Below are 26,239 nucleotides of genomic sequence, written 5' to 3'. Positions count from 1 at the left end.
TCCGTGCCGACTTGCACCTGAAAGTGTAAAACAGTACTTGTATACTATGCCAAATCGAAAAAAAAGAAAAATTTTTTTTTTTAGAAACTCGAAATTTCTGTTGATAAAACGTTTCCCCTGTACCCAACACCCCACATGGACCAAAAGAACATTTATTCAAATTAAAAAACATTTAGATATGCCACACTTGAACTAAAATTTATAATTTTATTTAAAAAAATGATTTTTTTTGTCAGTTAAAAAAATGATTCATTTAAAAAATGTTATTTTAAATGAAAATTTTAACTCAACCTGGAAAAAAAATCCATATCTTTGAGTACTATGTGGGAGACTTAAAAATTGCAGGAAAACAAAAATTTCTATTTAACGCTAATTACCCACTTTTTCTATTTTACTGTACTTTTTTCTTTTTTTTTCAGCTTGATAATTTCGTAAAATCTTACTTTTCTGAAAATGTGTATCAAAAACTTATTTTTTTGATGAAAATTATAAATGTTAGGCCACGTGTGGGATATCTAAATGGCTTTTAATTTAAATACATGTTTTTGAGGTGCATATGTGGGGTATAGGAGCAATGTTTTATCAACATAAATTTTTAGTTTCGAAAAAAACATTTTATTTTAATTTTGCCTAGCATTACAAGTGCTGGTTCTCACTTTCAGACTTAATCGGCACTTGTTGCCGTTGTTCAAATTATATGATTTTTTTTTTTTTTTTTGACGTAAAAGGATAAATTATAAGAGTGTGCGACTTGAAAAATCAACTTTTGATTTTTTTTTTTGGGGGGGGGGGGGGACACCCTTATACACACACACCGTAAGAGGTTTGAACAAAAAACGATTGATAAATTAACTCATCAGAAGACACTATGAAAAATACCCATTATCATACTCTTATACACTGTAATGCTGGTATTTATTGTAAGTCCTCCAGAACAGTTCATTTTTTTTCCTTTTCTATAACATTTTTAGTAGCTTCTATTTATTAGGTGACTACTGTCGAAAATTTAAGCCTCGCTGAAATATTTTTATTTTACAATCTTCGGTCTGTTCATATAAAATTCACAAAATTTTCAACTTGCGAAATCACCGCTATCTTCATTTTTGCGAAAATAAGTGCTTTTTTCCATATAAATATTGGTGAAATATGAAAATTACGATGACAAACTAATGGCGTCAAACAGATAGAACGTATGGCGTCAAAATGAAATGCCTGAGGTCAGCTGGTATTTTTATGAGTCTTATTTCTCATTGCATCTGATGTTGACCTTGTGTAAAATTTACGCCAGTTAAATTCGTTTGAACCTTGATTTTTTTTTTTCAGTTTATTTAAAAGTAGTTTCCAGAAATCGCTACAAACTACTATTTTTTGTAGTTAACTACTCACTACACTACTTTTTTAAAAAAGTAGTGCGCTACACTACAAACTACTAAAAAATGTTAGCTACTACAGTAGCGTCGCTACTTGTAGCGCGCTACTTCCAACCACTGCCTATACCTATTATACATTTTGTTGTTTGTACGCTTTTTTTATACAGTCCCTTCAATTCATAGACTGAATTTACATTGGTTTAGCTAGATAAACATCTTCCTCAGCTTATATTCATGTGGTTCTGTTTCAAAACTTAATTTTGCTTGAAAACAAAGTTTCATATTTTTTCACTTTTTGCCTAAAAGGTATCTTTTCAAACATTTCTTCAGGAAGAAAAAACCCGCTTTTAAAATTAACTCAAATATTTTTGAACTCAATTTTGAATACCTATTCCCTTTAAAAATAAACTTAACTGATGTTTATATATGGTTAAAAGTTGCGACAAAATCCAACAGATGTCGCTGGAGTCTCACTGGGTTTTTGTTTGATTGATTTTATACAACTTTTATTGAAATGACTGAGCCTGATAAGACGCGTATCAAGTGAAGCCTTGGTTGAACATTTTAAAGCTTCTAAGTAAAAGAAAATGATCCTCCAATTGCGAAATCTGATGCGTCGACTTGTAATATCAACTCTACATCCGGCTTTGGGTGTTCCAAAAGAATTGCATCTGCAATCATTTTTTGCAATGTTGAAACTCTTTGTTTGCTTTATTAAACCAGTCGAGCTCAGCCTTATCATTTTTCTTGCCCCCCCCCCCCCCCTCAAATACCACCGTGAAATACACCTGATGCCAGGCTTTTTTTTGGCAAGAATCTACGGAAAAAATTCCAGAATTCCAAAAATCTCTGCAGTGTCTGAATGTTTTTAGTTGTGGGTACTTTAAAATTGGTTTGACTTTATCCGGCAAAGGCCTTGGTACCACTACCCGTAATTAAGTGTCCTAAGAAAGAAACCTCTGTGACCCCGAATATACACTTTGACACATTTATAGTTAGCCCATAATCATTTAGTCTTTCTAAAACTACTCTTACATGAGTCTTTTGTTTTTCCTCACTATTACTAACTATCAAAATATCCAAATAAGCTTAACAAAACTTTAAGTCCCCAAGAATACTGCTCATAAATCTCTGGAATGTTTAAGCACCTCTGCACAAACCAAAATTCAAAAAAGAAAACTCGAAAAGGCTGAACGGAGTGCAAATAGCAGTTTTTTTGAATTAAGATAAATTACATCAATCTATTATAGTTCTAGTCCGCTAAACATAATTTTTAAAAGCAAACAAAACAATGCTAAAAGCACAAATGTGCAGGAACACTGCAGACACGTGTTTCTGTGTTACAAGGAACGTCTTTTTCAGTGCATAAAATGGGAGCTAATGAATGTAAAGACATCCAACAAAAAAAAAATCCCACTTTTTTCTGATATTTTTAAATCCATAAGCTCACATTTTATGCATTGAAAAAGACATTCCTTTAACGTCAAAATTTGTGTCTTCAGTGTTCCTGCACATTTGTGCTTTTAATGTTGTTTCATTTGCTATTACAGTCAAATCCCGCTATAACGAACCGACAATGGACTGTCTTGACAGATCTCTATAACCGGGGGGGGGGGGGGGGGGGGGGGGTATGCTACATCCGATTAAAAAAAAAACGAATTTGGTAAGGTACTACAATAATACACATCTTGATTACACGATATTTCATCAGCAGTTAAAGAAATAAAATATTAATCATGACTAATAATCATATTTTACACAGTAATAAGCAAACTAAAATTTACACTTTTTATTTATCCATAGCATGGATGAAAGATGTAATTTTAGGTTGAAAGAATTTGGATTTTATATACATGTCCTCAATTGCTTTATCAACTATTGCAAAAGAATCCGTAATATGTTTATCAATGTTTTCAGTAGCAAAAAAATTGTTCAAAAGATTGACTGCCGCTTTTGCATCCGAAATTGAAGGTCCTGGACTTGACTGTTTCTGCTTCAACATCAAAAGATGAATTCACAGTCGAGTTGCTCTTTTCGTTTACGATAGATACATATCTTCCTCCTTTATTTTCCCAGATGTAACAACATGGTCATCGCAGCATTCAAAATGTTCAATTTCACTTTCTGAAAAAGCTTGCACTCTGTGCTTTTCCAGCCACTTAGAAAGGGGAAGGTTGTCATCATCATCATGATCCTCATCCTGTTGTGTTTTCGTAAGTCCAGCATGATGAAAGCAATTTCTGATAGTAGAGTCAGATATCATCCTACAAGATTTATCAACTAAAAAGATGGCATCAAGATAAGAAATGTCACAATCCTTGTTTTTATCGTAGTATTCCAAGACGTGCAAGATGAGCTGCTTCCGGTAATGACACTTGAGGCTGCGGATTACTCCCTGGTCCATGGGCTGAATTGGTGAAGTTGTGTTCGGAGGGAGAAAGACTACTTTGATCCATTGCAACTTCCTTGGTTCAACATGTCCATTAACACAACAGTTTTTCGTTTTTCTTGGGCCAGTTCTTTATCCCATTGATGGAGGTATTCCTGGAACAAATCTGAAATCATCTAAGACTTCTTGTTTGACTTGTAAATGACAGGGAGTTTCTTCATGTTCTTAAAACACCTTGGTTTTCGGAATTTTCTGATAACTGTTAACTTTCATTTTTCAAAACCAGTCATGTTGGCGCATACAAGAATGGTGATCCATATGATTGAGTGTTTTCCGCCCACACATCTTTCTCCTTTCAGCTTTAAGGTTTGATTTGGAGTTAGCTTGTAAAACAAACCCGCTTTGTCAGCGTTAAAAATATCCTTCTCGTCATAATTTCCAAGAATGTCCGGCCAGATATTTTTCATCCAATTGCTGATATCAGAAGAACACAACTTTGTCATTTGTGATATTTAGAGACGTACCGAGTACTCGGTAGCTACTCGGTACTCGGCCAATTTGCTGAGTACTCGGTACTCGGCCAAATTCTGATCAGATACTCGGCCAATACCGAGTAGTTGCAAAAAGTTGAATGATGTCCAAGACAGATACTAAAATTTATTAAAAAAAGAGCAAGCATTATATTCTGCAATCATTTGCAATTAAAATTTTTAAGTCAAATTTAAACTTTGAGATAAATGAAGTTTGTAATGCTTCAATGGAATAAATCTTTATTTTAATGTCCCCAAAGTTAATAAAACTTATTTATTAAAAATTATGCAAAAAAGGTAAGCATAGAAAATATGGAATTTTTATATTAAGAATGAATTTTTGCTACAAACAAAAATTAGTTATAAAAAATATAAAAATACCTTTGCTTAAAAAATAAAAGGAAATAAAACAACGTTAAAAGCACGGTGCAGGAACACTGCAGACACGTGTTTTGGTGTTACAAGGAATTTCTTTTTCAATGCACAAAATGGGAGCTCGTGGATTTAAAGACAAAACTCGGATTTTTTTGTCATATGTCTTTACATTCTTTAGCTCACATGTTATGCACTGAAAAAGACGTTCCTTGTAATGGGGGGTCAGAAACACGTGTCTGCAGTGTTCCTGCACATTTGTTTTATCTGTTTTTAAAAATTATTTATGTTTAGCGGACTAGAACTGTAATTGATTGGTATACAGTGAAACCCCTCCTAACGGACATTTTTCTTATGCGGGCAATTTTAATTCCCCAGTTGCAATGCGAATAACATTATTAACCCCTGTCCTGCGGACACCTCTCTATTGCGGACAAAAAAAAATTGTCCTGTTAGTGTCTGTATTAGAGGGATTTCACTGTAATTTGTTTTAATTCCAACTTGATTAATCATACTTTTTATTTATTTTTAATTTTAAAAATAATTTTTTTTTTGTAAAATTTTTGACACAAACAAAATTGTTTATATAATGCGTAATTAAATTTCAGCAGGAATTTAGTTTTAAAAACTATTATATGGACAAGGAGGTCTATACTACTATTCCAATAAGTTCAAAATTCATCACATGTGTGTCGGTGGTTCATCTAAAAACACAATTGGTACTTGGTAACTCGGCCGAGTAGTGAAAAGCCGAGTACTCGGTAACTCGGTACTCGGCTGAGTAGTGAAAGGCCGAGTACTCGGTACTCGGCCAAAGTGCTACTCGGTACGTCTTTAGTGATATTGTGACACTTCTTAAATCTGTCCAGCCATCCGTTGGAACAAACAAAGCCTTTTTCTTCAAAGAGTGAGGCAAATTCATTAGCCTTTGCTTGCAGAATGACTCCTGTTATAGGTAGATTTCTACTCCTCTGCAGAGTGAACCACTCGAATAAAGCTTCGTCTATATTTTTCTTTCTGCTTTTCGCAACTTCTTGCATCCGTTTATATTTTCATATGCAGCAACTATAGAATCACGATTCTTTCAAATAGTAGCAACTGTAGCCTTACAAAGGGCAAATTCCTTGCAAAGCGAGGATCGACTTTCGCCACTTCCTAATTTTCGAATCTAGTCAACTTTTCCTCTACAGAAAACGCTTTTGGTTTACTTATGCTAGCCATGGTTACTGAATCACAGAAATATTGGCAATGTAAAGGGAACAAAAAATCAGAGAGAAAACACTTGGATGACCACTGATCTCGTTATTCTGCCAAAACCTGTTGAAAACTGAGGGAGCATGAAAAGGAACTCCATTTCCCTCCTGTGAGAAAACAACTGCTTTATAAAAGAACAATAAGGGAGGAATGTGGTTTGGACTGTGGTATTTCCACGAAAAAAGGGTGAGCATAGCAGAAAATGGTAAAAATGATAAGAAAAGCTTAAAATTGTAGAAATTTTTGGATCGTTATATCTGATTTTCTACCGTTTGTGGATCATTACAAGCGTTTTCAATTGCATTAATGACATAGGGTTTCAGTTCGGACCAGTAAAAAGGTTCGTTACAACCAGGGATCGCTATAGAGGGGTTCGACTGTATTTTTTAAGCAAAGGAATTTTTATATTTCTTATACATAATTTTTGTTTGTAGCAAAAATCCATTCGATAATATAAAAATTGCATATTTTCTAAACTTACTTTTTTGCTTCATTTTTAATTATTAAGTTGTATTAACTTTGGGGGACATTAAAATAAAGATTTACCTTATTGAAGCATAACAAACTTCATGATTCTCAAAATTTAAATTTGACTTGTAAATGATTGCAGTATATTATGTGCTTACACTTTTTTTATTAATTGTAAAATCTGTCTTGGAACAATGTTCAATTTTTTAGAACTACTCGGTATTGGCCAAGTATCTGATCAAAATTTAGCCGAGTTACAGAGTAAGGTTACCAAGTACTTGGTACGTCTCTAGTAAACATTATTATAATTTACTAGAAAAGGATATTGCAATGGAAAATCAAAGCATATAAAATTCTAGTAAAGAATAATAATTTTAAAAAATGTGCATTTGAAACAAATTTTACCGCTCTAGGCAAGCTGCCTACACTGACTTATAAAATTTGGCCCCTGGCAAAAAAGACAAAATTTCATCATAAATTTCTAAAATAATGAAGACTATTTTTTCAAAAGCCAGGGGGTTCCACTTACCCCGGTTGAAGGGCTCATGGCTGACTGCGGAATAGAAATTTAAGGTGTTCGATGAAAGTTTCGACTTTTGTATTTAAATTTTAGGAAAAAAAAAATCTTTCATTTACAACTTAAGGACCCATACCTCTTTTAGAAGTGTCTAGCACCTGGAAGGGGGGGGTAGGACACTATTGAATGTAAGCAATAGCCTAATAAGCGTAGCATTTCAGGGAGCACTATCGCTCTTGAGGAGAGGGGGGGGGGGGTACTGCTGTAAAATTTATATTTGTAAAAACCACGTAATTTACTCTTGTTCGAAAACCTTCCCGAACTTTAATTCTTCTTATTAAGACTGCTAAAACTGAACAAGCCTCAATTCATTAGAAACGATCTAAAATGAAACAAACCAAATATGTTTACTAGAAAATTGACAGAAAGTTGACCGTCACTCAAAACGGATCGAGTCGCATTCAACTTAGCATCTTTAACTATAAAGCATCAATTTAATAAAAGATCCGATGAACAGCGGAATTTAAACAGCAGTTTTTGGATTTCACAGCTTTTTAAATCATACAAAAACAAATAGATCAAAATCAAAACATAAGAGGTCAATAGTAAGCGCCATTTTGCAGAACTTGGGTTGATGAACTCGAACTATTTTATTTAAAGCATCAAGAAATAAAACATGACAGATCTTATTTATTTTGAGGAGGTACATTAAAAAGTCAAAATATAGCTACTTACTCGATATTTAAAAACTCTTTAACGAAAGAAACTAACATTTTAATACACAAGGGGAGATTCCCATCATAAATAAACGTTGCCACTTGCCAGATAGGAAACAAAAAAAGTAGCTTTTTAAATGCATTCGAATAGACAGTAGCCTACGAATATACAGATCCTCGTAGGCTACAAATAGACGACGCTACGAATTAGAATAATTTGTTAGCATATTTAAAACAATGGTCAAAATCGCAAATAAAAGGACATGACACTCCTTTTATGGGATTCATTTTCCTCCTTGAGGTCTTTTTTTTTTTTAAACTAGCTCCATTCCAAAACGACCTTAGCCTTATCTGTAACTACTTCACCTGATTCCTGATTTTGATTATTTCTGAAAACTGTATGTGGTGAAAGTTTAAGAAAATTGATATTCACTGCAAAGATGATTGTCAATAACATTCTTCGTATTGCGAAAAGGTATCTTTTGGAAAGCAGTTATTTTTTAATTTTCTAGTGAAAAACTCTCCTTGATAGAGAGAGAGAGAGGAGGAAACACCAAGGATGGGTTCTAGGAACATTGTTATTCTATCCCCAAACACAAACGAATTGATGACCAGCTTTAGGTTCTGGCCCTTCTAAACTGGTATTACTAGTTTATTTGAAAGTCCACAGCGAGTAGCATTAACAGACCGGTCATTTTGCATTTTTGCAGTAGGGTTGACGGAAAAAAACTTATTTTTCAAATTTCAATGACAGGTAGTGCGAAAAAGGTGACATTGGTGAAGCCAGGCCGCCCCTCTCCAGAGGCCAGCAGCAGTGGCGGATACAGTCGGCGGGCAACTGGGCATTTGCCCGGTGGGCCGGCCATGCTTCGGGCCTGTCTACTAACAGCAAAGTATTTTGGGCCTGTCTACTAACAGCAAAGTATTTCGGGCCTGTCTACTAACAGCAAAATGTAAATTTTGCGTGCATGTGGTTCGAATAACGCAAAACACAGCCTCAGCTCCTCTTTACGCATGGGCTAAAGCTTGCGGGTGGAGGGAGGCAGTAGGGTTGTTACCAAGAAGAGGGGAGGGGGAATATCTGAAATGGGGCTGCCCAGTGCCTGATTACCACACAGGCTGCCTAGACCTATGACCCCATGTTCTAAGGGTCCTCAAATTTTTCAAAGAATTATGCATAGCATTGCAACGATATGAAAAATACATTTATTTTTTTTAAAAATAAAATATTATGACTTTTTAATCGGAAAAAAAACTTCTTTAAAGAGGAATTTTGTATCATTCTGCCAGTAACGAATTTCCTTGGTCACGATTATGAGGGGGCCCAAAGGGGCATAAATGCACATAAGTGATTTATACACAGTTGTGTGATTAGACAAAGAAGCCTTCAAAAGTGCATTCGTGCTTTAAAAATGTAAATCAAACACTGCATAGTCTTCAGGGGGGCTTGGATTTAATGTGGGCCTAGAGCCTCACTTTTAGTTAGTTGGGCCCTGGGGCTGCCAATATATTTTTAGCGGTGTAATAAAAAATAAATGAATAAATTTAAAAAAAAAAAAAAACTCTAATTTGAATTCCGAAACTTTGAATTTAAATTATGTTTTTCGCAATCACGAGTTGCGACAAGACCCTACTGATTACAGTTATTGTTTCTAGAAATGGCTCCCCCCCAAGCATGTCCCTCTTCCTGGATGGTTACGTGTGTATAGTTGTGTGCGTAGGCTTACATGTGTGCACGTAGGCGTGTGTATGTGTGTAAAGGCGTGCGCGCATAGGGGAGTGTGCAAAAGCGAAAGCTTTTGTCGGATGTTTTTCATCCATATGCTCATTATTTTTTGCATTGAAAAAGGCGTTCCCTGTAACGCCGAAACACGTGTCTGCTGTAATTTACAAATTTGTGCTTCTTCTAACGTTGTTTTGTCTTACTTTCCAGTAATGTATGTTTGTGTCGAGGGACCCATCATGTTCTAAGACGGCCCTAGTCTTTCCCCCATGAACATCGGTAGATCAGTTTCACAAAACAGGGCAATTAAGTTACTTGTTATGACTGCAGAAAAGGCCACATTAGCCAAGCAGTGTTATCATTTCGGAAATATTCAATCAATCAAGTTCCGGGGCATTATAAAAATACTTAAATGGACAATTACAATCACAATTTTCCCCCAGAATAAGGTTTAGCTAATACTGTATCAATTTGTTCACCATCAAAGCGCAGAAGTGTTCCTAATTATTAAATTTCGTTTAAATAAAACATATTTAGTTAAGAATAATTTCCTCATATTTAAGGGATATCGCAATCGTTAGGTTAAATTTAATATCTATAAAAGCTATGGGGCCGCTACACCTCCTATTGCCAGGGCCGATTTTTTCAACCAATCTGCCACTGGCCAGCAGTGTGTATTTGCAACGTTAACAAGTATTAATGCTAGTTATTTTTCAATTTCTTGGGCCCTTAAGGGTAGCCCCTTTCCGCACTACTAGTGCAGATCGGGGCTTGGGTAAAGCAAGGTGCACATAAATTTTTTTAAAAAGTTTTGCACAACTTCTTGAGCTGCTGCCAGGGGGCGGCTCTAGGGCCGTGAAGTCCGTGCGACCGCACAGGCCCGTTGCTCACGTGTTAAAACACTTTTTCCCCTGATTTTTTTAAACTACTTTTTAGAATAAGTTTGACCTAGTTGAAAGCTCTGTTGAACGTGCAGCCCCATTATAAGTGCAAAATAAGGACGAACAGGCCCCATCCACCCATGTATTAAAATTGCCCCAATGTGCACCCCCCCCAAAGGTCAGGACCCCCAGATGTTTTTTTTTTGGGGGGGGGGGGGGGAGAGGTGGAGAGAATTTTTGTTTTTGCCTTAATATATTTTGAAATAATTTGAGTTTTTTTTATTGTCACTGTATAATATTTTGTAATTTTTGCAACAATTAATTCGATTTTTTAACGTACTTGTGGAATTTTCTTGGGTTATATTTAATGGAAAAAACCGCGACTCAAAAAAGAGTTTAAGCAGAGCAAGAATAGAAAGGCAGGTAAAGAAAATGACAAGAAACAAGCATCCGAGTGTACAAAAATAGTACGGCAAAAAAATAACTACATAAATGAATTTAAAAAAAAGAGGAATTAAAAATGAAGTCTGGAGAAGAGAATCAATTACAGGGAAGCTAGTAAACCAATTTTATTTTTAGTTGTAAAATAATGCAACTTCACCTTTCTCAACATGTGAAGTTTACAGAAAGATTCAAAAAGTATGCTCTTCCAAGTATTCCCAGGAAAAAATAAGCTCTTAGGGTTATCTTGCTAAATAATATTGATAATATTATTGGAATTACTGTGGTAGAAATGAAAGTCGAAAAGTTCTTGGAAGAAACCTTCTTGAAACAGCTATCCTTACAGTTGATTTTGTTTTCATAAAGAAGATTATATTTCTTGATAGTTTTCTAGAGAAAGCTCTGCTTGTGAGTGATCAAAACAAAAAGTGTTGGTAAAGACTCACGATAGAAGTAAAACTTGTATCCTTTCTTCTTTTGTACATTCTAAACAGTCATTTCACCTGTATGTTTTCTCTTACGCCAAGCTCTTGTTCTTTCTGTGCCTGACTTAGGCGTATTCACAAGATGATTATATATTTTAACGAAGAAAATAGATTTTAAACATTAAGAAAACTAAAAATTACTCGAAATCCGCATTTTAACTGTTTCCAAAACAATAATAGTAATAATCAATTTTATTTTCATAATAAAAGTTAACAAGCTAAATTAAAATCAAAACCTTAGCAATGTGAATTACACTCTTAAACTGATGACTTGACTTGAATCAAAGAAATTCTCGAAAATCTGCATTATTTGAAATGTTTAAAGTGTCCAATGTAAAAATCCACTAATATATACTACCTTAAGTTTAGTCTTGAAATTAAATTATCAATTTTATTAGCAAAATTAAATTTACAAATACTATCACTTTTCAATATTTTTGGCAGAAATCAAAAAACTACAACACTTCGGTAACACTAAAAGGTTGGAGATCAGAAATTCAAAGCTCTTGCATAAAAAGTTTCACTTCAAAACATTGGAGAAAAAAAAAAAATGCACTAAGCCAATAAAAAATAATTTCATGTTAAGTGAAAATTTGTTGCTAAAAGTGTTAATTTTAAGACAAAGTATCAGTGCTTACTTATTAATATTTAGACACGTAACTCTAGAAAACTAAACGAGTCGATTTCTAAAATAGACTTCAGTAACTGACGAACGTAACTTCACAGTTAAATACATGACACTTCATAATTTAAAGAAATATTAATTTCTGTCACATTATAAAAGAAATGAGTATTATTCTGCATGAAAAATAAAGTTAAGGAATGAAAATAATGCATTGCATTGTTTTTACAATAGTATCTATCTAAACTTTAGAGAAAATGAAAGCTGAATTTCATGTTGCAAATTCAAGCTTGCAAAAAGGTTACGTTCGTCAAACTATAGTAATTTAGTTCCAAAAACCAATTTTATGTAAATTATACTATGTTTTATTGCATCAATATTACACAGAAGTGTTATTCTTTTTCAAAATTCCGCAAAACAAGTAAATGATTAAAAGAAGTTTAAAACTCATGTTATGCAATGAAACAGAGTCTGAATGTTTCGTTCCTCACTATGGAATGACCCTGTATAAATTTTTATACAAGATTTAGAGCTTCTTTTGAAGAATGGTCATTTTGACCATTTAAGCCGTACAGAATATAGGCCGTCCTAGTGTTAACAGTAGAGATGGAACGAAGCTTCAGCCATTCCACACCGAAGTTTCGACCTGGCTGAATCATAAAATTATTTCTTACTAAATAAGGAAATAGGTGGCATGAAAATAGGCAAGCAGTCAGTGCATATTCTTCAGAAAATATTGCTGACATTTGAATAATGAAATAGAGGATTGAGGTTTTAAAATTAAGTCATATAGGAGCAGTCTTCTTTTCCCGCACATGTTACTATGCATGACATTTTTAATTGTAAAGCGCATTATTTTTTCTTTTCTAAAGATCAAAAAGTATATGCCCCCAACTGGGTTTTGTTCTTCAAAAACATACATTACCTGATCTGTCCTATGATTATGGAGCATTGGAGCCTACTATTTCTGCAGAAATAATGCAACTTCATCATTCTAAGCATCATGCAGCATATGTGAATAATCTGAATATTGCTGAAGAGAAACTTGCGGAAGCTACAGCTAAAGGTAATTAAAATATAGTTTTTTTTTCATTCAGTGGGGCAGGGGAGAGGTGAGGCATGGCAGCTAGAGTTCAAAAATACTGGCTATATATAAGTTTTGAATTATAACCGAAAAATTTTATTTGACAAAGCAAGACCTAATCTCATGTGAGACCTTTTAATCTTATGAAAAAGGACAATACAAGGAATGAGGAGAAAAGGAAATTTAGAAAATATTCTCTATTTTCCTTAAAGGGAAAACACACACATATATATATATATATTTATTATTATTATTTTTTGTCTAGAAAAGGGATGGTGCTGTGCACAACAAAGTAAACAAAAATGAAGCACATGCGCAAAATAACGATGGTTTTTTAGTGCTTCGGCTATTTGATGCCATAAAATTTTAATAGGAATATGTCCTTTTTCAAAAATCACCACTCCATTTCCTGCGTTACATTGCTTGAATTCTTTTACAACGTTAACAGTCCCTTGGAGTTCGTTGTAATGAGATTTCACTGCATGACCACAGAAACCAGAGGGAGGTGGGAGGGGTCTCAAGTGTAATATTCCAGCACAATTTGAGCTTGGGGGGCTCTCTTAGGCCCGGATACGTACCCACACACATTGCCAGGGCTGGATTTGGAAGTGTTGAGGCCCCTAATCAGAGTTTGAAAAGATCATCATATTTTCGAAAATATCCAATACTTTGATATGTATCCAAATATTTTGATATCATATATCCGATATTTTTGATCAGCACTTTAACAATAAATATACATCCTGAAGTTACTGCTATTTATTTTTTTATATTATTATTTATAGCAGAGAAAAAACGTAAAATTTGCTGACTCGTGAAAGTTAGGATATTTTATAAAAATTTTACTGTGGGGGCTCCTTTGTTGTGGAGGCCTCGGGTCAGTAGTCCCGCCTGCCCTCCCCTAAATCCGGCCCTGCACGTTGCAATGTAGGGCCCACGCCACTAAAAGGCAGAATTATTCCATTTGAAATCTAGTTGGCAGTTAAGGGGCCTTCTGATTTTTTGCCGGGTGGCCTAAAATTTATAGACCTGGGCCTGGGCTCTACCCTGAAAATTTCTCAGTCTTAGGTTCCGAAAACAGAATTTTAAGCTTTCTTTGGTCATCGCAATGGTAGGCCATGTTGCTGAACCTGCTAGAAGACACGGCTCTATTAATGATTTTCTTCATTTTTCAATGTTAATTGAACCAGGGCATAAATCTGATCAGTAGAAGTCGGTATTCTCTTCAGATTGGTCAATATTTGCCAGTGTTTTCAAAATTTAGTCAGTAAAGTCAGTATTTTTGCAAATTTGCCGAAGAATTCATTTTAAGAAAGACAAAAAAAGCTGCATTGTTGTTTTAACTGTTTTCCTTATAAATTTCCAAAAAAAGGGAGAAATCGCCAATATTGCAGCCTAATTTCGCCAACTGGTAAAGTTTGCATTGTATCTTTAAATTAAAATCGATTCTTGTAGATTTAACCACATTGGCAAAAGTTGGTTGATAGAATTAAAATAAAGTGAAATCAAAGCATGATAGAGCTGTAAATGATTTCAAACATAATGTATTCATACAGATTTGTTTTAAAATGAAAAATTTTTGTATAGAGTTTACACAATGAGACAGCAAGGAAAATACATGCTTAGCAGTTTATTTTGAAATTTTATTGAATAATTTTTACAAATTCATGAAAAAAAGGAGACTTACAAGAAAAAGTCTTCAAAACATATAATTTGAAAATAAAGTTTACGTGTTGTTATATTTGAAGTTCAAGTGTTCTGAAATTTAGCTTTGCATCATCTTAAATATTCATATGAGTTTATAACTTATTTCAATTTCTTTTCAGGGGATACTGCCACTGCAATTTCTCTTGGACCTGCTTTAAAATTTAATGGAGGTGGCCATATAAATCATTCAATATTTTGGAACAATTTATCACCTAAGGGTGGTGAACCTCAAGGTGAGATATTGTAAATTAATGAAACTGTTCTAATGTCTGAATTCTCATTTCGTAAAATTTTACTTTGTTTATTAATTCAACATTTAAAGATTTGTATAGTCCAATTAAATCTGAGAATATTTCATTTTAAGTGTCTGGATTTAGAGACGATGTTTTATCTGTATTAGGTGATTTATTAGAAGCTATAAAAAAAGATTTCAAAAGCTTAGAAAATTTACAAAACCTTTTGAGTACTGCTGCTGTTGGTGTTCAAGGTTCTGGCTGGGCTTGGTTGGGATTTCATCCAGTGTCTAGAACTTTACAAATTGCAACATGTGCAAATCAAGATCCTCTGCAACCTACCACAGGTAAATTTCTTACAACAAAAATGTAATTTTTGATTTTTAGCTATATTTCTTTAAAAGTCAAAAATCTATCAACCTAAAACACGAAATTGGTGTATAATGTGTTTTAACAAAGATTGACTTATAAATATTTCCTTTGCATAGTATTGTGTCCCCGAGAGAAAAATTTTGAAGAAAATACTATAGAACATCATTTTAAAATAATTTTTAATCACTTCCTTTTCAAAGTTAACTAAACATTACAACTTACAAGCATCCTATACAAGCAAACTATCCTATGTATGGGTAAGGATAGTCAGTTATAACAAGTTTCTGTCCATTCGTTTATTGGGAGTAAAATATGGTTGTAATATATTAGTGATGACCGACAAAAGGGCCACAGTCCTAATCAACTTATCAATCCCCGATTAAGATCAAGGGCGCTCGTAAAATTCTTCACCCCATTGCAAATTAACAGCAGCCTTCAAGAAACTATTCGAAATGCCTCCACAACAATGTCGTAATGTTTCTTCATTTCAAGATTAGTTTGAGACTTGAAAAGCTTGAAACAATGATCTCTGATTTTGCCATTTGTGCAGAATTTCAAGCCACTGACCAACATAATCAATTTTCATAAGTTTAAACACAGTCATCTTATTTTCCTTCACTCAGAAACATACATATTAAGTAGTGATGTGCTGGATGGTTAAAATAGTAGATCCGTGGATACGGATCATTAGTGTCAAGATCCGCGGATACGGATCTCAAAATGTTTTTCCCCAAATCAACTACCCAAGTATAGAATTTGCTGCGAAGGTATTCCTGTTAGGGTAATGGCACATTTTCTTCAAAAAATGTCATCTACGGCGAAAATTTAATTAAAACTATGATTTACTTTTTAAAGAAATTTCCGTTAAAATTGAGGGGGAGTAGGAAGGAACGGGTCAGTGCTTCATTAATGCTTAGATAGAATGTGAAAAATAATTTCTAGCTTAGTCAGTAGATCTAGGATACAGAAGCAAGAATGTAAAGCAGCTTCTGGACAGGTTAGAAATATTTTTTCGCACTTTAATTCAGCATAAATGCAGCGCTGACCCATTCCACTTGACTAACCCCGACCGACAAAATAGCAGAGCCGGTAACATCTTTACAAACAGTAAATAGAGAATTTAGTCTCACTTTTTTGAAGGATGTCGATAAAAACCAAAAGGGAGAATAACACAACAAAAACCAATATTAAGGTAAAAATTAAAAAAAAAAACATCTTAGAGGGCCGACCTCATATTCAGATAAATTTTGCGGGTCGGAACACACATTGTTAACAAATATGAACTGACAGCAGAAAGAAATTTTAAATCATTGAGCTTTTTCTCCTTATCTTCCAACTATGAAATCGCTACCAATCACGCGTATAAAGGCTTAGAATAGCATTTAAAATTTACTTAACAAGATTATAGCTCCTACTGTATATAATGTGAAAGTTCCAAATAAATTTCAAACGCAGAAAACTTTGTTCAATATTTTTAACGTACGGGTAGTTTTTAATACCATAACTGCAAAAAACGTTAAGTCAGTTTTTAATTAATATCTTTTGTAATTAAAGTTCTACACAAACAAGGCCAAGCTAAGAACACTTTCAATCAAGTCACCTTTTGAACGAAAAAAAGAACTATCAAAATCGGTTCATCTGTCTGGGAGCTACAATGCCACAAATGGACACACAGATACACTTTTAAAACTTATTACTCCTTCCTTTTTGTGACGGAAGGGGGGGGGGGGACAAATTGGCTTCGGAAATGATACCTTATAATTAGGGATGTGTGATATACCGTCAGATATCGGTATGTATCTACTACCGCAATAATGATATTTAAATTTCTATTCGTATGATATATCGCTTGAAAAGCAAATACGAGACTCGGTTACGGAGAAATTAAAATGCTGACTCAAAAAAACATGATCTTTCATAGTTCGGTAAGATGGGTAAGTGTTTGAAATTTCAAGAAATTATCTGCTTTCTTCAAACAGTTCTATTTAATATTTAATTATAGTAAAAGGGAAAATTAACAATGCCGTCGAAGGTCAAGGGAACCTTTCGTCAGTTAGGTCTTCAAATCCCCTCCCCCTATAAAGTTTTCAAAACTTATACTACTACAAGTCAGAGCGACGCCCTTCCAAGGATTGCGCCCCTAATTTCTGACAAAGCTGACATAGCCACTCCTGGGCTCTGAAAAATGAATATGTGTTGGTTAAGAAAGCATCTTAATGCAACAATTAAAAAATAATCAATTGAAGTATCAACACGATTCAAAGTTCAAATTACACATAAACCATTGATATTGTGCTAAGTAAAATGTTTAAGAAAACTGCACAGAAATATTTTCATTTAAAAAAAAAAAGAAAAACGAAAAAACCCTAATGAGATTAATTTGTGGCATATTTATTTCACTAGAAGGGAGTGCAACTCATCTGAACAAAATTAAAAGGAAAAACATAAATTTCATTCATGACACACAGCACCACTTGAAAGAATGATAGTAAGTTCTACGCATTTACGGCAGTAAAGCATATTTTGGATGGATGCACGAAAATAGGGTTTTTATGAGTCCTACGCATTTTCGGCGAGATGTAGTATATTTCGGATGGATGTGCAAAAATAGGGTTTTTATATAAGTTCTACACATTAACGGATTTGAAGCCATAATGATTCATTGCAGCTCTATTGCATGGTATTTTTTGAGTTTAGTTTATAATAGTCGTCATCAAATACCGGAATTAAACGAGCTGATGTGTGCATCACATGACTTCCTTTTACTCCGATTCAACGTCATTTCCCCATTACTGGCAATTTTAATGTGATTCAATAGTTAACTCTCTAAATATCACCAACAATGGCCAAGTGAAAATCAGAATTAAAAAAAAAAATTGCCAAATTTGTCGCCAAGTTAACGATCAAAAGATTGGCGATATATCACCAAGTGTCCACCAAATTATAACACCACTTCAGTTTACATTGAAATTAACAATGATTTCCCCCCAAAAAGGGGCAAACGACCCCTTTAGAAACACCCGAATGCAACCAAAAAGGAAGGTGCACAACTAGACCCCACTAGGTACTATGTACCAAATTTCAACTTTCTAGGACATACCGTTTTTGAGTTATGCGAGATACATACGCACATACATACTTACATACGGACGTCATGAGAAAATTCGTTGTAAATAACTCGGGAATCGTCAAAATGTATATTTTGCACATCTATACATTCTTAGGCACCTAACCATGTGTGGTCGAGACGGAAAAAAAACTCAATATTCAATCGGGGATGAGTAGAATGGAAATTAAGGTCGATTTTTGAGTCAAAATTTTTTCGTGAATACGATACTTCCTTTTTTGTGAAAGGAAGTAAAAAGTGAAGAAATTCTCGTATTCGTTTTTCTGTTAAATTGCTTGTGAAATAATGACACTGATGAGAAAATTGATTTACCAAACAATATGCGTTTTGGATTGAATCTGCTGAAGGAAAATTGATTGCATTTTAAAAATCAACATTAAAAACTGTGTGTGTATTGTTAGAAAACAATAGTTTCATATGTGTTATATATTATATTTAACCAAATGACAATTTTATTAATGCAAATTCACAGTTTGCATCAGATTTTTGACAAATATGGCAGAGAGGTGCTTTGATGCTCAAGATTTCACCTAATGTAGTTTTCGTTCGCAATCGGATCCACCCCACGTCGTTTTCGACTGATCTTTGCCAAATTTGATCAAATTAGGCGCTTTTGATCGCCAAACAGCGATCCTTTTATGGTCAGGAATTGTCATAGGGTTTTTTGCCTACCTAAGAGGGAAGGGGGGAGGGTGCAAATAAACCACAAGGAGGTTTTTCCTTATGCAAATCCAGTTTATGTCGGATTTTTTCCAAACATGGCACAGTGGTCCTTTGATGCTCAGGAATTCACATCGGTAGTTTTCCATCGCAATCGAGACCCCCCTTCCACCAGGGGTTTCCTTTTACAAATCCAGTTTTCGAGGGATCTTTGCCAAGTTTGGCACAGCAGTTCTTTGATGGTCAGGAATTGTCATAGGGTTTTTTGCCTACCTATGAGGCAAGGGAGGGGAGGGTGCAAACACACCCCATGGGGGGGGGTCCTAGTGCAAATCCAGTTTATGTTGGATTTTTACCAAGCATGGCACTGCAGTCCTTTGACGCTCAAGAATTCACTTTAAGTTTTTTGCGGACCAGTGGAGTGTGTGCTTATGGACCACCTTTAAAGGTTTCTTCAAAAAATCCGTGAAACGGAATGATTACGAAAAGTTCAATTGAATTTTGAGTCATGAGTTGCTCCTTTTACACATCGACGGGAAATGTTTAAGCTATTTTTCTTCTTCTTTTTTTTAAAAACCTGATTGTTAAACATGCTTCACAACCCCCCCCCCCCCCCCCGAAAACTTTGAATTCTTCCACGAATATATCGATATTGGGAGAGCGATATATTGTGAAATTAAAATTCTGATATCGCCCAGTCCTACTTATAATTGAAATGGGGAATAAAACTTAATTTAAACTTAATTAGAGTCTTTTTCAAATCTTTATGATTTTTTAGAATAGAAAAGATCCGTTTAAGATCCTCCAAAACCTAACGGATACAGATCCTTATTTTCCCTCGGATATTTGCAGATACGGATATCCGGAACATCATTAATATTAAGCATTTAAAGGCTGGAATCATGATCTAAACTTAAAAGTTCATTTATTAATTTAGTAGAACTTCTTTAACGCTTTTCTACAAGTTAATTTAACTTCCTCAGAACTGTGGAATAGACATATTGATAAAACCCAATATTTTGTTGGCTGTATTATATGCTGTACTGCACTGCTGACCTAACTTTAAAAGTCATAACCAATAAGGACACCCAAATCAACAACTCTTTCCTCTTGGATCCTTGTAGTGATAGCTTGCCTACTTATTTCCAATGCCCCAATTAAAGCACTTGACATTTTCTAACATTGAATGACATCTCCCACTTAACTGTGTCTCATAAATCTGATCTTAATCCCTTTGAAACATTTCCCCTTTTTCATCACTGTCGAAAGCTCCCATAACTTTGACATCATCTGCAAAAATACTAATGTTCCCAGAAAGCCTTTTTCTTATATCATGAATAGAAAAAATGCCCTGAATATATTTCTGATAATTATTAATTTTTGTGATGCTTTTATGTGTCTCAATTCTTATTTCAGGCCTTATACCATTGTTTGGAATTGATGTGTGGGAGCATGCATATTATTTGCAATATAAGAATGTAAGACCAGATTATGTAAAAGCAATATGGAAAGTAGCAAATTGGAAGGACATAGGAGACAGATTTTCAAAAGCAAAAAGTTCATCTGCCTGAAGTTTAATAAATTCAGTTTTATAGGAGTTATATATTTTATCAAATTTGTTGTCACTCTAGCTCTGTAAATATTATAAGTATAGTTATTTTCAAAGAGTATTAGTAATGGTCTTTTTGTGTGTGTACAAAAGGAATTAAAACATTCTTAAATGAAAAATTGTTTATTTCTTAATAAATAAAAAGCAATTCCAATTTTTACAATAAGAATTGTGCATTTGATTTAAAATCTTTAGGGGCAGAGTCAGTTTCGAATCCACGTGGGGAGGGGGGGCTGTCGCCCCCCCCCCCCAAAAGGTTTGCTAATTCAAAAAAATTCCCAATAAAATGTCACCAAACTCTCTCTCTTCCCTCCCCCCCCCCAACACAGAAAATCGCCTACAACTGTATTTTTAAGATTTTAATTCCAAACGTTTCCCAAGGGAGAGTCCGTCAACCCCATCTCTCTAATGTCATCAAAAACTTTGAATTTTTGGAGCTTTAATTTCGAAAATGCTGTTAATGAGGGCCTTCAATTACGTGTTTAGAACTTCAATTCCTTGGGAGAGCCCCCAATCTCGAGTCCTTCCCCTAACATCAACCCCTAATAAGATGGCTTACAACTGCGTTTTCAAGACTTCAGTTTCGAAAAATTTTCGGTAGAGGAACCGCCATGTCCTTTTCTCATCTTTCAAAATCATTCAAAGATCATCGAAAAGTTCTGAACCACGTGTCTTCTGAAATTTTTTCCGGGGGAAGGCCACCAAACACCCTGGTTTTTAACATCACTAAAGGTATTTATAGTTGCGTTTCTGAAGCTCTAATATCATTAGGCGACTGGGGAGAATTCCTGAATCTCATCCTTTTGCTTCAAGAAAACAAAGATAGCAAACAATTGTTTTCGAAATTGTACCCTTAAATTAAAAAAAAAAAAATCCGGATCATTTACAAGCAACAGCGAGTAAACATGGCTCTCTGTCAGAGGCACAAAAAGGAGGGAAACAGTCTTGTCCCCAAATTAAAAGAAGAAAAAAAATACTAACTTTGTTCTGTAGTCTTTATTGTGCAACTATAAAATACGAGTATTTGGGGATTTCGGTGTAACATCTGACCGGTATTACACTGAACAAAGCATTAAATTAGCAGAAGAATATATAATTCAGGTATTACGAAGAGGGTCATTCTGTAAATATTTAGATTAACTTAGATTATAGCTGAATCAGGCTAAGAACATCGACATTGAGAATTTCCTGCTTACTAGCATAAACACTAAGGATCATATATTAAAATCTTATTTAAACCTTCAACGACATTTTATTGACAATTAGGCTGTTATCTTAGAGCCATGTGACAGTGGTGCAACCAAGGGGGGGGGGGGGGAGTAGGGGAGAGGCATGGGGCCCGCCCCTCCCCAGAAAGCCGAGTATATTAATTTTTCAAAAACATTCCATGTTGTTAAAAAGAAAATGCGTCTTGGGAAAACGAAGTAATTTTAAAAGGAAAATATGTAGCATATTGGAGAAAATCTAAAGTCTTCATGCAATGCTTCGGAAGCCCCCAGCCAAACCTATTCAAGAACGTCTCAAATCTCCTTTCCAAAGCTTCAATTTTGCAAAATTCCAGGGGATCTTGCCTTCTAACAACATTGAAAACCGTTTAAGACTGCTTTTTTAGGAAGTAAAATTTTGAAAAACTGCCGAGCCCCAAACGTTACCAAATGCGGTCTACAGTCACGTTTTTAATACTTCAATTTTGGAAGAACAGGTCCCTCGAACCTCTTTTCTCTAATACCATCCAATTTGTCAAAATTGGATTTTTTAAAAAGGACTATTGAGGTGCTTAGCACGCAGTCCCCTTAAAATAGAGTGAGCTGATGCTGTGGTGTAAAATCTAAAAATAAAAAAACTAAAATTTCAAAAAAAAAAAAAATCTCAGTATCACTAAATATTGCTTTAAAACTTTGTCTTTTATGACTTCTGTTTCGAAATGTTTTTAGGGGAGTGCCTCAGAGCACCCCCTTCTTTAACATCATCAAACGTTGTCGGTAACTGCGTTTTGGAACTTGAATTTCGAAAAATTGTGAGAGGGGTGATCGATTTCACTCTAGTTTTTAAAAAAATCGATTGGAAATAGCCCCTAAGTCTCCTCTCTTACCCTAAGGTAAATAAATATTGCCTATAATAGTGTTCTTAAGACTTCAGTGTCAAAAAATTTCTTCAGAAGTCGTCACGAAATTTTACTCCCCGTAACATCACCCGAGACACTCGAAACCTGCGTTCTTAGGACTACAATTTAAAATTTTTCCAGAGGGTGTCAAAGGGTTACATACTTGATGCATATTAATGCTGAAAAACAAAGCTATGCCCACATTATGGAAATACATTGATTTCTCTAAGGCGGGGGGGAGGGGGGAGGGGTCAATTTGACACCTTCTAACTCCCCTAAATGACAAGTCTGCCTAAAACTAATCAATACCAGAAAATGAACAAGCATTTCTATTCTGGCAAACTTGAATTGAGAAATTCAAGTCAATTCATTTTTTAAATGATGAAGTGATGTTTAATTTTTTAATTTACTTAAATATCATTTACTAATTACTTGAGTTATTAAAGACATTTTTAAGTTTTTGCCAGTTTTTACCGGTTATAACCAGTTTCTGCCACTGGGACGGCAAAACTAGTTTCTGCCGGCAGAAAGCCAACCCTGATAAAAACATTGTCTTTATGTGTTTTTTTGGAAAACAAAGTTCATATTTTCTCAGACAAATCATTGTTGCTATATTGACACTAGACATTAAAAATCTTAACACTTTATTTTTTTCAGAAGTATTTTATATAAAAAATATAAAATAACTGACAATACATAGAGCACCATTGTATACATCATTTCTTCTTGACATAATAATCAACAATGAGTTTTGAACTTTAAAAAAAATTCTCTGTACCTGAGAATAATTTGAGTGGATTTTAATCAACTCTAAAACATAACTGGAACATAAATATCACAGATAAGGCTGCCAACCAACATACAGTCTGCAAAGATTATTTGGATCTCTGGCTTGTTGTATGAGCAGATTAACTTGACCTTCTATACTCATAGCAACACCTTCTTCTAAACCTTGTAATTTTTGTTGAAGCCGCATCAACGCTCTTTCAGCTAATTTGTTTACTTCTGAAAAAAGAAATAAAGAGAAACAATTACACAATCAAATAAAAAATGCATCAGACAAGTAGAGTTGAATAACTGAGGCGGCAACTTAAAGCATACTGCCGTGCTAAGCGCAAATGTCGTATCTGCAGTTGAGTTCAAAAGGAGAAATTGCCGTTTAAAGTTTTGCGCCTCCATGTGTTTGATTCAGAAGCAGCTTTTTCAGAATTTTTTAAAAATAATTCCCACTGACAAAGAACCATAAAAATTTGTATTTAGGTAAAATATGACAAAGAACCACAATTTTGAAGAAAAGCGCGGATACAACTTTTGTGCTTAGCATGGCAGCGTAGCTTCCCTTACAATATTGTAATAGTGCTCCTTCCTAAAGTTGTAACAGCATTTCCTCTAAATATGCCTGTCAAACTAAAAGCTTGTTACAAAAAGTAGTTGATTTTCACAAAAAAAAAAAAAAAAAAAAACTAACATTAATGATGTCAACTACCTTAGTAGGTGTTCTTAGAATATATTTATGCTAATTTAATATACTTGAACTTTTAACAACTCTTTTTTCCCATTGGTTTTGTCCAATTCCTTTCATTTCTGCAACTGTCCTGAATGCACTCAAACCTGACCTGAAACTTAATTTATGATACATTAATCAGTTGCAGAATGAAAGGTCTTATTACACGGTACAACTTTAGTTGCAGCAACTTTCTTGGCCCACTCACAGATTTACCATCAATAGCAGACAATTGCCGTTTCACAGTGCAAAATTTATATGTTATTGCTGAACTGGTGTATTTTACTTTTTTCATTAGATTTATAATTTCTTTTTTTTTCCTGCTGTCTCACGCTGCAGTCAAGTTTTTCTGCCAAGCAGAAGGGCAGAGAAAAAAAGCTGACCTCATGCAATCTGGAGAATTCTCATTGGATTAAACCTGCAACCAGGTGCAGTTATTGCATGCAATTGTCGGCGACACTGAGCAATTTTTCCCCCATAGAAATGCATAGAGTTTGCAGATGGTTGCATCCTGTAATAAGATCATTGCTTACCATTAGTGTCACAATCACTACCACTCAATGACATTTTCTACACCATCAACAAATTTTGCTAAATCATGAAAAAAAGACGAGCTGATAGCATCACATGACTTCCTTTTACTCCCATTTAATGTCATTTTATCATTATTGGCAGTTTTAATGTGATTCAATAGTTTACTCTCTAAATATCACCAACAGTGGCCAAATTGAAACCAGATTTTAAAAAAAAAACCAAGTTGGCGACCAAAAGACTGGCGATATATCGCCAAGTGTCCGCTAAATTATAACACCACTTGAGTTTACATCGAAATTAACAATGATTTCCCCTCAAAAAGGGGCAAAAGACCCCCTTTAGAGCATCCGAGTGCAACCAAAAAGGAAGGTGCACAACTAGACCCCACTAGGACGTACCAAATTTCAACTTTCTAGGACATACTGTTTTTGAGTTATGCGAGATACATACATACGCACATACATACGTACATACAGACGTCACGAGAAAACTTGTAGTAATTAACTCGGGGATCATCAAAATGAATATTTCGGGTGTCTGTACGTTCCTAGGCATATATCCACATGTGGTCGGGTTGAAAAAAAACTCAACATTCATTCGGGGGTGAGCAAAATGGAAATTAAGGTTGATTTTTGAGTGAAATTTTTTTTGCGAATACAATACTTCCTTTTCTGTAAAAGGAAGTAAAAAACTTCTTCCTCCTTCTTTTCATATTCTGCTTAAGCATTTTCCTTGTTCCAACATGAGGAATACGTAAACCTATTTGCTTTTAGAATAAAATTACATGCATTATTTGTCAAGGGTGTCGTCCCCCCCCCCCGCTTTTATTCGTTGGTATGCCGTAACTTCCTTTACACCTCATAAGGCATCATTTTAAAGATTTTTTTAAACCAAATACTGTTTAGTAAAAACATTCAAAAACAAGTCTTATATCGCATAAATAAGATTCCTCTAAAGGATGAGAATTGAAAAAGAAGAACAAATTTAAGCTCTTGGATGATCTGGAAAGCAAATAACCTGCTCAATGATAATAATCAAGAATGTACTTAATAATTAAAAGCACAATAATACTCCACCTTGTGTTCCGTAACTAGTTGGAAGGTTTGACCTCTGAGTAGGGGACTTTGAAGGTGGCACAGTCCATTCATACAAAGGGTCATATAAAAGAACTTCAAGTATGGTTAAAAGAACATCCTGTGAGTTTCTCATTACTTCCAATGTTTTTTCAGAACATCTAAACACAGAATTAAATAGAAAAAATTAAAAACTTCATTTATTGAATAAAAACACCAGTTATTATTGGTGTAAGAATTTTTTTTTTCAAGAACTGAGCATTTTGAATACAGTAATCAGTTAACATATTTAAGAGGTTTGAGTATTTGAAAACATAAAAATGCAACATTTGCAAGTGAGTACTTAAATGGTTTGTGAATATTTTAATTTAATTTTTGCTTTGGAGCTTTAATAGGTTAGTGTATTCCCATTCATCTAGTTGAAGATTTAAATTTATTGCTTTAGAGAAATACAAAGACGTTAG

The 26,239-nt window shown here is 34.4% G+C and overlaps 3 protein-coding genes across 3 annotated transcripts in view; 1 reads left to right on the top strand and 2 right to left on the bottom strand.

Annotated features, from left to right (window-relative positions):
* LOC129227268 (pre-mRNA-splicing regulator WTAP-like) overlaps nucleotides 1-7,716 on the bottom strand; it is a 54,888-nt gene extending 47,172 nt beyond the window's left edge. Inside the window, exon 1 of the mRNA XM_054861786.1 lies at nucleotides 7,636-7,716. The gene's annotated coding sequence lies outside the window, so the exon portion shown is untranslated. The remainder of the gene's footprint in view (nucleotides 1-7,635) is intronic.
* Nucleotides 7,717-7,975: 259 nt separating this feature from the next.
* Nucleotides 7,976-20,679, top strand: LOC129227799 (superoxide dismutase [Mn], mitochondrial-like). The gene is made up of 5 exons (XM_054862410.1): nucleotides 7,976-8,091; nucleotides 12,641-12,834; nucleotides 14,679-14,792; nucleotides 14,960-15,139; nucleotides 20,368-20,679. Exons 1-5 carry the CDS (start codon nucleotides 8,057-8,059, stop codon nucleotides 20,520-20,522), a joined length of 678 nt encoding a protein of 225 aa, XP_054718385.1. The 5' UTR covers nucleotides 7,976-8,056; the 3' UTR covers nucleotides 20,523-20,679.
* Nucleotides 20,680-23,318: 2,639 nt separating this feature from the next.
* The window catches only part of LOC129228679 (serine-protein kinase ATM-like), a 127,410-nt gene continuing 124,489 nt past the window's right edge, over nucleotides 23,319-26,239 (bottom strand). Inside the window, exons 51-52 of the mRNA XM_054863362.1 lie at nucleotides 25,779-25,936; nucleotides 23,319-23,669 (exon numbers count right to left, since the gene is read on the bottom strand). Coding sequence (XP_054719337.1) covers nucleotides 23,500-23,669; nucleotides 25,779-25,936 — 328 coding nt within the window. The 3' untranslated portion in view covers nucleotides 23,319-23,499. The remainder of the gene's footprint in view (nucleotides 23,670-25,778; nucleotides 25,937-26,239) is intronic.

This window comes from Uloborus diversus, chromosome 8 (genome assembly GCF_026930045.1).
Source record: "Uloborus diversus isolate 005 chromosome 8, Udiv.v.3.1, whole genome shotgun sequence".
Lineage (NCBI taxonomy): Eukaryota > Metazoa > Arthropoda > Arachnida > Araneae > Uloboridae > Uloborus > Uloborus diversus.
This window is presented reverse-complemented; position numbering and strand designations above follow the sequence as displayed.

Bases quoted from the DNA above. Each gene is read 5' to 3' on its own strand.
- LOC129227799 (XM_054862410.1), top strand. From the start codon at position 8,057: ATGATTGTCAATAACATTCTTCGTATTGCGAAAAG. The intron at 14,793-14,959 runs GTGAGATATTGT...TATCTGTATTAG, and splicing joins TAAGGGTGGTGAACCTCAAG to GTGATTTATTAGAAGCTATA. The intron at 15,140-20,367 runs GTAAATTTCTTA...TTCTTATTTCAG, and splicing joins TCCTCTGCAACCTACCACAG to GCCTTATACCATTGTTTGGA.